This window comes from Urocampus carinirostris, chromosome 14, assembly GCF_059441175.1.
Source record: "Urocampus carinirostris isolate Australia breed hairy pipefish chromosome 14, RoL_Ucar_1.0, whole genome shotgun sequence".
Lineage (NCBI taxonomy): Eukaryota > Metazoa > Chordata > Actinopteri > Syngnathiformes > Syngnathidae > Urocampus > Urocampus carinirostris.
In genome coordinates, this window is record NC_142362.1 from 18,839,773 (window position 1) to 18,856,211 (window position 16,439).

The 16,439-nt window shown below is 47.6% G+C and overlaps 1 protein-coding gene and 1 pseudogene across 1 annotated transcript in view; one reads left to right on the forward strand and one right to left on the reverse strand.

Annotated features, from left to right (window-relative positions):
- ttn.1 (titin, tandem duplicate 1) overlaps nucleotides 1-16,439 on the forward strand; it is a 131,541-nt gene that overhangs the window by 35,962 nt on the left and 79,140 nt on the right. Inside the window, 31 exon segments of the mRNA XM_088353508.1 lie at nucleotides 232-498; nucleotides 672-938; nucleotides 1,704-1,843; nucleotides 4,546-4,672; nucleotides 4,740-4,882; nucleotides 8,025-8,148; nucleotides 8,223-8,489; nucleotides 9,019-9,116; nucleotides 9,208-9,376; nucleotides 9,511-9,780; nucleotides 9,861-10,127; nucleotides 10,199-10,477; nucleotides 10,557-10,965; nucleotides 11,040-11,164; nucleotides 11,239-11,505; nucleotides 11,582-11,851; nucleotides 11,922-12,221; nucleotides 12,294-12,596; nucleotides 12,672-12,859; nucleotides 12,931-13,045; nucleotides 13,119-13,406; nucleotides 13,483-13,634; nucleotides 13,712-13,859; nucleotides 13,986-14,163; nucleotides 14,227-14,348; nucleotides 14,435-14,722; nucleotides 14,879-15,175; nucleotides 15,261-15,447; nucleotides 15,522-15,637; nucleotides 15,710-16,009; nucleotides 16,103-16,402. Of these exon segments, the coding sequence (XP_088209634.1) occupies nucleotides 232-498; nucleotides 672-938; nucleotides 1,704-1,843; nucleotides 4,546-4,672; nucleotides 4,740-4,882; nucleotides 8,025-8,148; nucleotides 8,223-8,489; nucleotides 9,019-9,116; nucleotides 9,208-9,376; nucleotides 9,511-9,780; nucleotides 9,861-10,127; nucleotides 10,199-10,477; nucleotides 10,557-10,965; nucleotides 11,040-11,164; nucleotides 11,239-11,505; nucleotides 11,582-11,851; nucleotides 11,922-12,221; nucleotides 12,294-12,596; nucleotides 12,672-12,859; nucleotides 12,931-13,045; nucleotides 13,119-13,406; nucleotides 13,483-13,634; nucleotides 13,712-13,859; nucleotides 13,986-14,163; nucleotides 14,227-14,348; nucleotides 14,435-14,722; nucleotides 14,879-15,175; nucleotides 15,261-15,447; nucleotides 15,522-15,637; nucleotides 15,710-16,009; nucleotides 16,103-16,402 (6,771 nt within the window).
- On the reverse strand, nucleotides 3,048-3,193 carry LOC148352878 (5.8S ribosomal RNA; annotated as a pseudogene).

A 16,439-nucleotide genomic window follows, 5' to 3' on the forward strand; every position in this document is an offset into this window, starting at 1 on the left:
TGAAAATCAAGCCTGGGGACAAATAGCACTAGGCAATGGTCCACTACCCCACAAGGTCCAACATGCAGGAGCAGTTACCGCAACCAAAGCTAGATGAAAGAGCAATTAATGTGGTTTTCATTGATAGATCATCTCCATTGACAAAAGTCCTGCCTCTTGACTGACCCGACAGAAAGCTTGGGTCGCTGAACTTCTGAAGGTCTTACCTAACCTGTTGTTCTCCCAAACCAGGAATCCGTCTGGAATTTGTCAAAGCCATCAAGGACGTGACGGTAAAGGAACGCGAAACAGCTGAGTTCACTGTGGAGCTCTCGCACCCGGACATCCCCGTCGTCTGGTACAAGAATGACGTCCGGCTCCACCCCAGCAAGGTGGTCCACATGACGGACCATGGCGTCTTCCACACTTTGGCCCTCAAGGAGGTGGCCCTAGACGACACGGCCATGATCAAAGTGGAGGCTGCCGACAAGAGCATCAGCGCCATGCTCACCGTCATTGGTTAGCATCTTTTGCTTCTTTTATATGAGCGCATAGCTCGCGACTGTTTTAAACCTTCTTGTGGTCCGTCAGCAAAAAAGGACTGAGAGTGAATCATAAAAGCCGGTTCTTAACTAACCTGAACTCACTAGTCTTAATTCCGACATTCTTGCTTACCCTTGACCTCCCCCTAGAGGGCGATGTGTACTTCACCAGAAAACTGCAGAACTTCACCGCAGTGGAGAAAGACCAAGTCAAGTTGGTGTGTGAACTGAGCAAGGCAGTAGCTAATGTCAAGTGGTACAGGAACGGGCATGAGCTCATGCCTTCCAAGAACATCAGCATCAGCGCGGATGGCAAGGAGCGAATCTTGGTGATCCGCAAGGTGGAAAAGAACCACTCTGGAGAGTTTGCCTGCGATTGCGGCACTGACAGAACCGACGCAGATCTCCAAATTGAAGGTATGAGGAAGTCTAAACAGGCAATGGACTGCGTTTTTGTCCCCCAATCTCTTAGTCCTTCTTGGAGGCTTCTGTTGACTCGTTTTAATGTCGACCTAAAAGCCTCAGTCAATTGTTGTTCTAAACCCTATATTATTGATGGTCTTATGCTTCTAAGAGGCAGTGGTGTTATGGTTGATATTTGGCCTCCAAAATCATGTTGCAGTATGTGCATTTAGCACATATCTTTTGGCAGTTTGTACATTAGCAGAAATCCCGTAGCAGTTTGCATGGTTAGCAGAAACCCTGTCGCAGTGCAGCAAATCTCTTATGGCAGTATGTAGAGTTAGCAGACTATCTTGTTTGTCAAGGTACCTTTCAGTGTGCACAAACATCTCGAAATATGCTCAAAGTTATAAGTATTTTTGTAAAGTGCAGTCTTTATAACATACTAGTGATGTTGGCGTCTCGACCATGTCAGTTTGTTAGCACTTAGCTAAAGGAAGCATACTACCGCTCCTAGCAATGAGCTATGAGTCCATATCAGATAGTTAGCGCCAATTCTGACAGATGCTGGTGATGTTAGCTTTGTGCTAAGGGTTCAGATTCTAAGCATGAATCGATTGCTTACTTTTTAGGTTTGTTAACTCTGAGGTATCTTAAAAGCTTAGTGGTGAGCTGACATATAAAGGTGTAGCTAGCAGGATTCTCCACTCTACGTTCAGGTTATTTTTTTGGGGCGCTTCCTGCCTTAGAGTCTTTTTGTGGTTTTTGCTTGTCCCCCAGATCGCGACATCAAGATTGTGCGCCCACTTTACAGCGTGGAGGTGACCGAGACGGAGACGGCAAAATTCGAGACAGAAATTTCCGAGGAGGAAGTGGAGGCGCAGTGGAAACTCAAAGGAGATGTTTTGCAGTTGTCGCCGGTATGCTTCCTTGTCCTTTGTCAAGACCAGATGCGAGCACCCGGTCCCTGAGGGCCCCACGCCCTGAATGTTATTGGAGGTTTCTCTTTTTTGACTTGATTAGATGGTTAGAATCAGCAGGATTGTTAAAAAACGGTTGCTTGTTTGCTAATGAGCTAATAATTCATATCGCCAGAGTTGAAAAAGGGAAACCTCCAAAATCCTGCAGGACATGCGGCACTTAAGGACCAGGTTGCCCTCTTCTAGGGAAGAGGAGGCCGGAGGGCCACATATTCAATCAGCAGAATCGTTAACAAGTTCCTGCAAGTTTGCTAATGATAACTGATAATTTGTATCACCAGAGTTAAGGGAAGAAAAACTTCAAAAATACATGCAGGACATGTGGCACTCAGGTACTAGGTTTCCTGCATCTAGGGCAGACTTGGGCAAACTGGTCCGAGAGGGCTGCATGTCCAATCACCAGAATTGTTAACAAATTTGCTTCTGAGCTGACAGTTTGTATCACCTGAGGTTACAAAGACAAACCTCCAAAAACATGCAGAACATGCAGCACTCAGGGAGCGGGTCACCCTCTGTTTTAGGGTCTGACTAACGACAATCTCCGATTGCAAAAATACTTGAGAGAAGCTCAATGTTGAAACGTCATTTATAATTTGTGAATTGTGCCACATTGTGCTTGGAGCGCCTGCAAAACATCGAAGCATCGAAGTCATTGATCCCCCCCAAAAAACTAGCATTGCGTTTTTTGTAACCAAAATGAGCCTTTTTTTTGCGCTGAAGCTAGCAGTCGTTGTCTGGCAAAAATGAGCGTTGTCTTCTTCTGCGCTAAAGACTAGCATTGCCTTCTTTGCAAACAAAATGCCAAAAAGTGGTGTTCATCGTTCGTCTTAAATGAGCCACGTCCTCTATTTTTTACAAGTAGTATTGCCTTCTTCACTACCGAAACGCAGAAATTCAGTACAATAAGACCTCGGTGAAAGTGAAAATCCGCGAAGTAGCAGGGCACCTTCAAAAAAAAAAAAAATATATATATATATATATATATATATTATTATTTTTTTTAGACCCGGTTAATGGGGAGCAAAACCACCCGCAAAAAGTGAAAATCTGCGAAGTAGCGACGCCCCTTCAAAAAGAATTTTTTTTTTTTTTTTTTTTAAATCTCATCTGCACCGCTTATCCTTATTAGGGTCGCGGGGGGGCTGGAGCCCATTCCAGCCATCTCCGGGCAGTGGGCAGGGGACACCCTGAACTGCTTGCCAGCCAATCGCAGCTGCAAATCACATTAGTTCTCGCAGCTAGCTGCGTTCTTCATCGACGCACGAGCCGAGTGATCCACCGCTAAGAGTCGTACAGCTGGGCGATTTTATGTCTGCCCGGGACGATCGGAGACAAATTCACGACAGGATTCTTACTCATGCTGCACCGCGGGTGCCGTTCGGTCGCTCCCGCGAGCGAGCCCCTAACCCGCGGCGTGGGTACTTTCGGGCGCGATACGCACGACACTGCGACACTGAGACAAGCCGAGCAGGGCGTCTCCCGCCCGGGCCGCGATGGCTCTACATGGCGCTACACGGCCCTCGATGGCTCCGGCCGACGGACGGACGGCCGCGGGGGAAAGGGGTAGCTGGGGGGACCTGTGGGGTTGGGGAGGGGGTGGGGGGTGAAGCGGAAGCCGCACCGCAACCCCGCGCCGGGAAACGAGAACGGCGCGCCGTGCTAGTGTCGTCGGCCGAGGGGGATTCCCGCAAAAAGTGAAAATCTGCAAAGTAGCGTCGCCCCTTCAAAAAAAAATCAAATTTTTTTTTTTTTTAATTTATTTATTTATTTTTTTAACCATTACAGACCGCGAAGCTCTGAAGCCGCAAACGTCGAACCACGAAGTAGCGAGGTCCCACTGTATTGCCTTCTTCACAAATGCCAAAAACTAGCGGTCATTGCCCGTCAAAAACTTACATTGAATTATTCACTACAAAAACTCCAGAAACAGGCACGCCTTCTTCACTCACAAAATGAAAAAAAATAGCACTACCTTCTTCACTGCCAAAATGCAGAAAAGGTGCATTTCCTTCTTTGCGAACAAAACCCTGAAAACTAATGATAGTGGCTTGGCCAATCTAGCCATGCCTTCTTCCCTATCAAAATGCTTAAAACTTGTGGTTGTTGTCTGGCATATGCCAAAAACTAATATTGCCTCCTTTGCTACCAAAATGCAGAAGATCACTACTGCCTTTCTTCCTTACTATCAAAATGCAGATAATTATAAGGTCGTTGTTTGTAAAAAAATAGAATTCTCTGCTTCGCCACCAAAATGCTGAAAGCTAGTATTTCCTTTTTAGCAAAAACTGGCATTGCCTACTTCACTACCGAAACGGTAAAAACAAGCATGTCTTCTTCACTACCAGAACGGCGAACTCTATCGGTCGTTGCTTGGCCAAAACTAGCATTGGCTTCTTCGCTACCGAAATGCTGAAAGATAACAGTTGTCGTTGGCAAAAACAAGTGTCTTCTTCTAATATTAGCAATGCCTTCTTCGCTACCGAAACACCAAAAGTTCAAAATTGTTGCCTAGGAAAGACGAGCGTCATCTTATGTGAAAAAAAAACCACCCATGCTAAAAACTACGCTAAAAACTACGGTTGTACTTTTCAATACTGAAAAGGCGGTAACAGCGGCAATGTGGACACATTTTTGTGGCGCAGGACGTTGAGATGAAGGCAGAAGGCACCCGACATGTCCTGATCCTTTACAACGTCCGCATGGACATGGCGGGCGGCGTGGACTTCCTTGCCGGCAACGCTCAAACAAGCGCTCAGCTACGAGTCAAAGGTGAGCTGCCGTTGGCCGGCGCTCTCCAAGGAGGCGGGGCCACTTATCATGGCTGCTCTGCCCTCAGCTCGAGTCATCACCCTAACGCGGCCCCTGAAGGACGTGACGGTGACAGCCGGCCAGACCGCCATCTTCCAGTGCGAGTTGTCCTACTCTGGAATCCCCGTGGACTGGTTCCTGGCAGGGAACAAGATGCAGGATGATGGACGGGTAAGTAGCTTTCTTTTTTCTCTCATGGCGTTTGGTCGGCAAAAGGCGCTGCGAGCCACATTTTTGCAGCTGCAGTTAAAAATAACCGGCTTATCTGTTATGGCCCCTCGGACTCCCCAATAAGGAACTGGAGCTTCCAGGCTGGAGATAGCAAGCGTGTTTGTGCGCAAACGACAAATAACCTCGACAGTATCTCTCACCTTGAAGGAAAAATCATTCAATTTCCAGCCCTTTAACGTTAAAATTTTGGAACTAAATGAGAAACAACCACCTTGCAAATCCCCGTGTAATCTGTATGCATTTTCCCCAGATCAGTTCTTTTGCCTTGAACGAGACGCTAACTCACCTCAAAAGAAAAAGGCTTCCGGTTCTACTACCCAAAAACTTGGAAGTTTGGAACCAAAGCGGAAAAGAGGCCTTGCGAGACCCCTTCGAAGCCTGTTTGACTTCACTGCAGTTCAGTTCTTTCTCCTGAACAAAATGCTGATTCACTTTAATAAAAAAGCCTTCTGCTTCCAACCCAAAACGTTAAAATCTTGTAACCAGATGAGGAAAAACAACCTCTAAAATCCCCTTAAAACCTCTTTCATTTGCAACCCGGTTCAGTTCTTTCTCCTGAACGCGACGTTAACTCACTTCAATGTAAAAAGCTCTCCGGCCGCTGGAGGGCAGTAAATGACATCCGGCATGTGGACTGAATGAGTTAGTACCAGGAAACAGACATTTGCAATGTCTCATCTCATCTCATTAGCCGTACCGCTTATCCTCATTAGGGTCGCGGGGGGGCTGGAGCCCATCCCAGCCATCTCCGGGCAGTGGGCAGGGGACACCCTGAACTGGTTGCCAGCCAATTGCAGGGCACACAGGGACAGACAACTCATTCGCTCATTCACACCTAGGGACAACTTGGACCGGCCAATTCACCTGAAATGCATGTTTTTGGAACGTGGGAGGAATGTGTGAAATTTAAAAGTATGGACCGTACTTTTCGCGCTCCTAAAAAGAGGGGGAGGTGTTGCTTACCCGGCAAATGGTTTTAGTTCCAAGGGCAGCCAAACCGTGAGGACCGGCCGCGGACTAAGGTGGGACATATCGGCCCTGGAGAGACGGGCTGTCCTTAGGCAACCTGCGAGCCTCGCCGCCAAACGTACGAGTGGCCCCCTGAGGCCCAGCCGAACCCTGCCGGCGAATACCCGGCCATACTGACGCCGGGTGACCATTCGCCCGACTCGCACTAGCTATCCCACTTCGTTAAGCTCGAGGCGACAGAGAAGTGAGACATGGGTATTATACTTTCTCTTTAATAGGCTCATCATAGTAGTTTGATCTTTTGTAGTCTCATCTAAATGCCCATGTACTGCTAAAAAAATATTTTGTATTTCTTTTTTTTATTCATTTCACACCAGTAAAGACAGGGGTCGGAAACCCATGGCTCTTTTCATGAGTACATATGCTCGGAGATAAAATACGACCTGTGCAATTATTCAATATCTTGCTACAAGAAGAGGCAATCGTCGCACATGTAAAGCCAAAACAGTGCTGATGCTCTAAAGATTTGGTCCAGTAAAAATAGGACACAATTTTAATTACAGTTTACAGTCAAGGTGTCATACCAACAGACCCTGTTGAGGCTGTAAATCGCTAAATAATCCTTCAGATTGAAGCTCACTAAACATTCTGACCATTGTTGAGTCACTTTGTGATGAAAAGCCAAAGAAGAAACTGTAACCCAAAACAAACTCTTTAGCCAAAAGCTCTAGCAGAGCACCTACAGCAATTTGATTGGGTAAGAGGTAGGAATGGGCGGAGCTATACACACACTGCGCACATTATTTCTCCTTGCCCAGTTTAGAATTGAATTTGAACATTCAAGAGGAACAGGAAAATATTGTACAAAACCCTCAAGACGTTCAATATCTGTCTCGAAGGACCTATTGTAACATTACGGTTAAGTAGACACTCAAAATATGGAGGGAAATCATTTTGAGTTTGAAAGGTGAACAAGAGAGGACTGTACAAAACCCTCAAGGTGTACAACATCTAGGTCAAACGACAAATTGTTGAGTTTAGTTTACTTTGAACTTGCAAAGGGAACAGGAAAGGACTGTACAAAACCTGCAAGACGTACAATAACTGGCTCAAACGACCAATTGTTAAGATTATGGTTTAGTAGACACTCAAAATAAGAAGACAAAACATTGTTAAATTACAGTTTAGTAGACACTAAAATAAGGTGAGAAAACATTGATAACTTTTGAGTTTGAGAGAACAGGAAAGGACTGTACAAAACCATTAAGATGTACAATGTCTTTTTTAAGTTACAAAATCAGACCAGCACTAAAGGGTGTAGAAAAATAAGAAGAGCAACATGATTGGCTGATAGTGACAATGATGTTCATGGTTCACGGATCCCTAAACCGCATGGGTCGTCGGGGCACCAATGAGAACGAAACTCTGGACAGCCTTATCCATTGTTGATGGTCCCTGGCCTGTTCTTGAACCCTCTCAAAGTTAGCACCAGTCCCAGTTCTTTTTTGGTTTTCCTCTCCTCCTGCCCCCTTGGACTATGCCCTGAAGAATTATCTTCGTAACTCCTAATGAACTTGTGAAGTGACCACTGTAAATAGTGCATAATATTCCAAATAAGACAAGGACATCCAATGCGATCTCCTATGCATGTGTCAAATGTTAAAAACAGAAGAAAACATCATCTAAAATGTATCTCACGGTTAAGATGTAGACACACGAATTAGCCCCGTTTTAGTCACGTTGATGATAAAAACATTATAAAAATGTTGCGGAAACCTGCAATTTAGAGACATTTTAAGCAACATTTACTGGCGAGGATAAAAAAATTCATTTTCAGGATGTTGTGCTGTCACCAAAAAAGATGGGTGGAGCTTTGCGCCTCGTTAACTGATCCCATTTGCTGGAGGCAGCAACAAAAAATTGACGGAGGGGGCCGAATTTCGATCTGAAACGTAGGGAAATGTTGGCATTCAGTTGTTTGGCCTGTAACAAAAACATACCAATAAAGCTGGCTGGGTTATTTCGGTCATTCAGTCCGGCAGCCTCAAAGGAAAACTATGGCCACTCACACAGTAACACAGGTCACTTTCCAATTTTGCCTTCTGTCATACAGGTGACAATCCGAGCAAATGGAAGAATCCACACCCTAAAGGTGCAGGACGTGAAGTTGTCTGAGGCGGGCCAGGTTCGATTGACCGCCAAGGACTTTCAGACTCAAGCCCAGCTCACCGTCAAAGGTCGATTCCCCCTGCCTGCCGCCAAATGTATGCGGTTTGCCTTTAGCACTGACATTTAGTGTGTGTTCTTTCAGAGCCTCCAGTGGAGTTCACACAGCCTCTGGAGGACCAGACAGTGGAGGAGGAGGCCACGGCCACGCTGGAATGCCAAGTCTCCAGAGAGAACGCTGAAGTACAATGGTTCAGGGATGGACAAGAGATCCGCAAGACCAAGAAATATGACATCATCGTGGACGGACTAAAGAGGGTGCTGGTGATTCACGATTGCGACCTGGAAGACATCAAGACCTACACGTGTGACTCCAAGGACTTCAAGACGTCCTGCTTCCTCGACGTCATTTGTAAGGACTGTTTGAGAACTGGCAACTTGCCGGGGCACTTGCTGTGGTTTCCTCTTAACTCATGTTTAGTTCAGTAGAGATCAGGTCACCTGGAATATTGGGAAACCAAAATCCTACCCTGGCGTTTGACCGCCAACCTGGCCCTACTTCTGACCACTCTTAATTTGTTTGGTTTGTACGTTGACATCTTTAATAAAACCAAATTAGTCAACGTACATAAGTCTCTAAATTGGGGGCCCATTTCTTGGAGTGTCCTGGACTGCGTCGGTCCACTTGTCATTTACCTGACATGCTAGATCAGACCTGGGCTCTCCGGTTCTCGAGGCCCGCAAGTCCTGCTTAGTTTTTGAGGTTTTGAGGCACCAAGAATGACTCCAAATTTGGAACCTAGGTCAATTGAAGCCTTGAAACTGTAAATCTGGAACTTGGAAGTAGAAAAGGAATTGAAAAGATTCAATTCAATTTCCTCTCTCTAACAAGAGACAAGCAAAAGCCATTGCTAACATTTGTGTCATTTTTTTGTCAACAGCGCCTCATGTGGAGTTTTTCAAACCCCTCCAAGATGTGGAGGTCCAAGAGAAAGAAACCGCCAGGTTTGAATGCCAAGTATCCAGGGAGTCAGCCAAGGTTGGACACTTTGCTTTTCTGTTTGCTCATGGCGGCGACTCACTTTTATGCATAGGAAGTGACTTTCATTCCAATGGGATCTGTCTTACAGGTTTCCTGGTTCAGAGACGGTTGCGAGATAAGAAAAGGCAAGAAGTATGAGATTATCGCCCAGGGCCTTGACAGGATCCTGATCATCCACAAGTCTACCCTGGACGACGAGGCCGAATACGAGTGTGATGCCAGAACATCCAAAAGCTCTGCAATGTTGACCGTCATTGGTAAGGCCTCTGCGCTTTTAGTTTTGGACAGGATTCCACCGATCTTGTTGACTTTGTACCATGTTTGGTCATCTCTCACTGTCACGCACACCGACTGCCTTCTCCCTCCTTGCTGGCTTGTAATCATTTTTTAGAGGAGGCAGCCAGGTTCATCAAGAACTTGTCCAATGTTGAGGGCACGGAAACTGACAGTGTTAAGATGATCTGTGAGGTGTCCAAGCCAGAGGCCGAAGTCATCTGGTACCAAGGAGACAGAGAGCTCCCGGATGGTGGACGCTACGAGCAGATCATCGATGGACGTAAAAGAATCTTGATTATCCAAGACTTGCGGATGGAGGATGCTGGTGAATACAACTGCAGACTGAGTCCGAGTGTCAAAACAGCCGCGGTCCTCAAGCTGAATGGTACAACCACATCCTGTCCTGTAGCCAGCCCTGCTCCAAAAGGAAGAGGACAACCATGACTTCTTCTGCTAATCTTTCAGAACTTGCAGCAGAGTTCATCGCTAAACCGCAGAACCAGCAAGTGGTGGAAGGCGAGAAGGCTGAGTTTGTCTGCTCAGTCTCCAAAGAACCTTACGAGGTGAAATGGTTTAGAGGGGAGAAGGAAGTGGAAAGCGGGGACAAATACCAGATTGTCAGCGAAGGAAAGAGACGAGCACTCACCGTGAAAAACTGCGAGATGAAGGACGAGGGAAGCTACGTGGTCGTCATTGGCAGCGTTCGAGCGTCCGCCGACCTGCTGGTGATTGGTGAGTCTCACACCTTTCTAGTGCATGTTCTTGTTCCCTAATTGTGAAGGACCTTCCAAACTGAATTTTAGAGCAACTGAGGATCGTCACCCCCATCAGGGACACCGAAGTTAAAGAGGGAAGCGAGATCATGTTCAACTGCGAGACAAACATGGAAGGAGTCAAGGCCAAATGGCTGAAAGAAAAGGAGACCATATTTGAGAGCAGCAAGTACATGCTGACTCAGAGGGACAACATCTTCTCCTTGCGGATTCGCGATGCCCGCAAGGCCGATGAGTCCGAATATTCAGTTGGCCTGACCAATCACAGAGGAGAGCATGTCAAGTGCTCAGCATGCGCTAGAGTTATTGGTAAATCATCCAACTAAAAGTGCTACCAAACTCGTTACCAAAAAATAAATCAAGTAACCCCCAAAACTTCTGTCCACAGAGGAGGAAATCAAATTCCTGGTGCCCATCGAGGACCAGGAAACCCAGGAAAAGAAGACCATCACTTTTACATGCAAGGTGAACCGGCCCAAGGCGACCGTTAGGTGGCTTAAAGCTGGACAGGAGATTGAGCTTAGTAAGCGCCTGGTCTACAGAAGCGAAGGCCTCACGCACACCTTGACCGTCAAGGACTGTGTCATGGAGGACGAGGGCGACTATAGCGCTGAGGTTGGAGACCACAGATGCTCGGCTGAGTTGACTATCAGCGAGGCGCCCACGGACTTCACAGCACAACTCAAAGACCAAACAGTCACTGAGTTTGAGGATGCCGAGTTCACCTGCAAGTTGTCAAAAGAGAAGGTTGCTGTCAAGTGGTACAGAAATGGCCGAGAGATCCGAGAAGGCGTGAGGTACTAGACCACATGTTGCTCAAAAAGCAATGGGTCCCTTCTGGAGGTCTTTGACCACCTCCCTGTGCTTACAGATACCGAATGGAGCGAGAAGGCACTACATGCAAACTCATTGTTAGGGAGTGCAGACCAGATGACGAATGTGAATATGCTTGTGGCGTGGAAGAAAAGAGGACCAGAGCAAGACTGTTTGTTGAAGGTCCGCTTGGTTTTATTAATTAAAAAACCTGCCGCCCCATTTTAAAAACTCATGCAACACCATCTCTTCAACAGAAGTCCCCGTGGAGATCATCAAACCACCACAGGACACTCTGGAGCCTCCTGGCACAGACGTGGTGTTTGAGGTGGAGCTGAACAAGGACCGAGTGGAGGTGAAGTGGATGAGAAACAACATGATCATCATTCAGGGAGACAAGTACCAGATGATCAGCGAGGGCAAAGTGCACAGACTGCAGGTGTGCGAGGTCCGACCACGAGACCAGGGCGAGTATAAGGTGGTCGCCAAAGACAAAGATGCTCGTGCCAGGTTGGAGCTGGCGGGTAAGTCCAACAACACGACTGAGATTGAGTTCTCTGTCCATGCAGATAATTACAGGTAAGTGTCTCTTTCTTGCAGCTCCACCAAAGATTAAAACCGAAGACCAGAACTTCATAACAGATGCCGGCAAGCCCTTTGTCATCACAGTGCCCTATGACGCTTATCCTCGGGCAGATGTTGAGTGGTTTTTCGACGGTGTGAGTCTACCTGTACAGAACGTTGACAACTCCGCCGACAAGACCACGTACCGCCTTCAAAACCCCACCAAAGCCGACCAGGGCCGGTTCAAAGTATTCATCCAGAACAAGCATGGAGAGGCAGAGGCCTTTATCAACTTGGACGTGATTGGTGAGAATCTGCCGGGACGTGTTGACTTTCCGGCGTGGATTTTTCTTAACGTCACATTGGTTGTTGCCAGATGTGCCTGGACCAGTCAAGAACCTAAGGGTGATGGACACTGTTGACGGGGAAGTTAGCTTAGCCTGGGAGGAGCCCGAGAGTGATGGTGGAAGCAAGATCATGTCTTATGTGGTGGAGAGGCGCGATGTAAAGCGAAAGGCTTGGGTGGTGGCGACAGACCGCGCCGACGCACCTGAGTATTGCGTCAGCGGCCTTCAAAAGGACTGCTGGTACCTTTTCCGAGTATGTGCCAGAAACCGTGTTGGTAGCGGACCCCACGTTGTCACTGCAGATGCTGTCCAAGCCAAGAATAAATTTGGTGAGCTATCATGCCTTACCGTCATAATCATTTCATGACAAAAAAACATCTGAGGTACTCCTCTCCTACCAGATGTTCCAGATGCTCCGGAAAACGTAGATGTTAGGGAAGTAAACCGATTTGGTGCCACCATTATCTGGGAGCCTCCTGCGTTTGACGGCGGCTCAGAGATCACTGGCTTTGTTATAGAACTCCGTGACAGGACTTCGGTCAAGTGGGAGGCGTCCACCTTCTGCGGGGCCGACGAGCGCTCAGCTTGTCTCAACGACGTGGTGGAGAACAAGGAATACATTTTCCGAGTGCGAGCCGAGAACAAGGCTGGGCTAGGCAAACCCAGCGCCGCTACAAAACCCGTCAAGATCATGGATCCCATCGGTGAGTGACTTGAGTATTTCTGTCTGTAGTGATGCCATACAATGTGGGTTTTACTGGGACCTGAATGTATTGCAGACCGGCCCAGCATGCCTCTAAACCTCAACTTTAATGACCAAAACAAGGAAGCAGTAACACTTACATGGCAGACACCTGCCAGCAACGGTGGCAGCACGATCACTGGCTACATCATTGAGAAGAGCGAAGACGGCACTGACAAGTGGCTCCGTTGCAATGCAAGACTGTGCCCAGACCTCTCCTACAGGGTATAGAGAAGTTTTTCTTCAACCAGTTTTGTATAGAAACTCAGCAATATGACAGCTCATTTTCTCTTCAGGTGTCTGGACTGAAAAAAGGTTCTAAGTACTTTTACAGAGTTTACGCTGAGAACGCCGCTGGTATTTCCGATCCGGCTAACCAACTCGGCCCACTTTTGGCTGATGATCCTCATGGTGGGAAAACTAGAACCAAACACATAGATTCAGTTTGCCATACTAATTTTTTTGTATTTCTTTTGCCTGGCAGTGGGTCCAACCTTGGACCTGAGTGCCTTCAGGAGGGGCTTGGAAGTCATCGTCCCAGAGGCTCTTAGCATTAGAGTTCCTATCACTGGATACCCGACCCCTACGTCCAAATGGACCTTTGAAGAGAAAGAGCTGAAGTCCACAGATGAGCGCGTCTCCATGGTCACAAAGCCCTCGCATTCGGAACTTAAAGTTGCACCAAGTGTCCGGCCGGACAAAGGAACCTACACCATCCAGTTGGAAAACGATATGTCCTCCGTCTCAGGAGAGATCGACGTCAATGTCATCGGTAGGGTTTCGCTGTTTTGGATGACGCCAAATGACTTTTTGTGGGCTTTGATGTTTATTCTTGTTAAATAACCCAGCATGCCCTAGTGCTCCAAAAGACTTCAAGGTGGCTGAGGTAACCAGACACCATGTCCACTTGATGTGGGAAGCCCCCGAGCATGATGGAGGCAGTCCAGTCACACACTACCAGATTGAGAAGAGAGAAGTGACTCGTAAGACCTGGGCTAAGGTAAGCACATTTGACAGAGACTTACAGTCCATTTGATATGGGACAGCACAGACAAGTTACTATTTCTGTTTTTCTAGGTGGCCACAGGAGTCCTGGACCTTGAGCATACAGTGACAGACGTCATTGAAGGCAAGGAATACCTTTTTAGTGTTGCTGCTGTCAATAAATGTGGACCAGGAGAGCCCGCCTACATCGAGGACCCCGTCAACGTCTCATCCCCTGCCAGTGAGCAACAACTCCTACAGCACATGCATGCTCTCCTGTTGCTTAGGCTTGCAGACTTTTGGACTTTTGGAAACATATGTCACTTAAACCATAACACTCTCACAATTTTGTCCAACCTTCCTTTAGCCGTACCCGATCCACCAGAGAATCTCAAGTGGCGAGACAAGAGCAGCAAAGGCATCTTCCTGTCCTGGGAGCCCTCAAAGTACGACGGCGGCGCCCAGATTAAAGGTTACGTGGTGGATAAATGTCAACGGGGAACCGAAAAGTGGGAACCCTGCTCTGATCCTATTCAAGAGCTTAAGTAGGTCTTGATATCCATATGGTAAGACTTTAGCCGTGTCTAATGGAATCATTGCGCTGCCAGGTTTCAGGTAACCGGTCTGACGGAGGGACAGTGGTATGCCTACAGAGTCCGAGCCGTCAACAAATTGGGTTCCAGTCGACCCTGCAGAGCTACTGACGAGATACATGCGGTCGATGCTATAGGTGGGTCGGGGCTGATTTTCTGTGCATCCTGAATTAGTTTCTGCAAAGACTCAGATTACGTCAATTCTGACTGACTTTCTTGACAGAACCTCCTGAGATTCAGCTGGACGTAAAGTTGTTGGCCGGAATAACAGCTAGAGCTGGCAGCAAAATAGAACTGCCTGCGGACATCAAAGGCAAACCGGATCCCCGGGTCAAGTGGACCAAGGCAGACCTGGTCCTGCGAGCAGATGAGCGCGTGGTTATCGACACACAGCCGGGACACTCCAAGGTGACAATTGCCGACACCACTCGAAGTGACAGCGCAACCTACATCATTGAAGCGGTCAACACCTGCGGACGTGCCACGGCTACCGTCGATGTCAACATTCTTGGTGTGTCCCTTGTGTTGTAGCCATCCTAACCTGTACAATTTACTTAGCGTTTACGCAGGCCATGATTGGATATGTTGTCAAAAAAATATACAGTACCGATTTTCTTAAACCAAAAATATCTTTTTGACTTCATTTTGTGTTGGCTGTCCCGTTCAGATAAACCTGGCCCACCCGCTGCCTTTGACATATCTGAAATCACCAACGAGTCTTGTCTCCTCGCCTGGAACCCACCAAGGGATGACGGTGGCTCGCCTGTCACCAATTACGTTGTTGAGAGCCGCAAAACTGAAAAAGGGGAGTGGAATAAGCTGTCAACCACCGTTAAATATACCACCTTCAAAGCCCGCGAGCTCACCGCATTTGCCGAGTACGTCTTCAGGATCAGCGCAGAAAACCAGTACGGTGTCGGAGAACCTTGCGAGCACACACCAATTATTGCAAAGTATTCATTTGGTGAGACCCAAGTTTTGAGCGCTTCTTCTCTCTTAATAATTCCTTCCTAAAATCTACTACTGCATTCCTCTTTGTGTCATTTTAGATCCGCCGGGCCCTCCATCCAGAGTCACTCCCTCGGACATTGCCAAGGATGCAGTGACTCTCAACTGGCTCGAGCCGGATGAGGATGGTGGCAATCCAATTACCGGTTACTGGGTGGAGAAGTTTGACCCGGACTCTGATAAATGGATCAGATGCAACAAGCTGCCAATCAAGGACACCATCTTCCGGTGACCAAACCTTTCATTTCATTTGCTTTCCTACACGCATTTTTGTTTTCTGACTGGGGGCTGTTTGACAACAGTGTGAAAGGGCTACCTACCAAGAAAAAGTACCGGTTCAGGATCCTGGCTGAAAATCTTGCAGGAACTGGAAAACCCAGCATAGAAACAGATCCAGTTTTGATAAAAGACCCTATTGGTTTGTGAAGTATTAAAGGCTATGCAGAGTCCAAACAAGGTGCCAAACTAAATCAAAAGTGTACTACCGCAGATCCCCCATGGGCTCCTGGGAAACCTGTTGTCCAGGACGTCGGCAAGACCTCTGCCTTGCTGGCATGGACAAGGCCCGAGCACGACGGCGGAGCTAAAATCGAAGGCTATGTCATTGAGTTTCAGAAAAAAGGAAGTGAAGAGTGGATCCGCATTGCAGAAGATGTCATACAGACTCAACACCAGCTCCGGGGCTTGATGGAGAAGCAGGAGTACGCTTTCCGGGTCAAGGCTGTGAACAAGGCCGGAGAAAGTGAACCCAGCGAATCTTCTGACGCTGTGGTCTGCAAGGAAAGACTCTGTAAGTAGGAGTTGGGGTGAAAGGATTTTAAAACAAAGTAAAGCAACTGCATGTAATTAATTCCGGTCATGATTGTCTGTTTCCTTGCGACAGACCCGCCGTCTGCACCCCAGTGGCTGGATGTGGCCAACATCACCAAAATAAATGCCGATCTGAAATGGCAAGCCCCAAGCAACGACGGAGGCTCACCCATCACCAACTACGTGGTGGAGAAGAGAGATGTCCGGCGGAAGGCTTGGCAAACTGTGGACACCACCGTCAAGGAGCTCAAATACACTGTGACGCCACTCAACGAAGGTTCCCTCTACGTGTTCCGTGTGGCTGCTGAGAATGCGGTCGGCCTGGGTGAATTTTGTGAGCTAGAGGATGCCGTGCTTGCCAAAGACACCTTCAGTAGGTTTTGCCTTTCTTTAACCCAAGATACTATTTG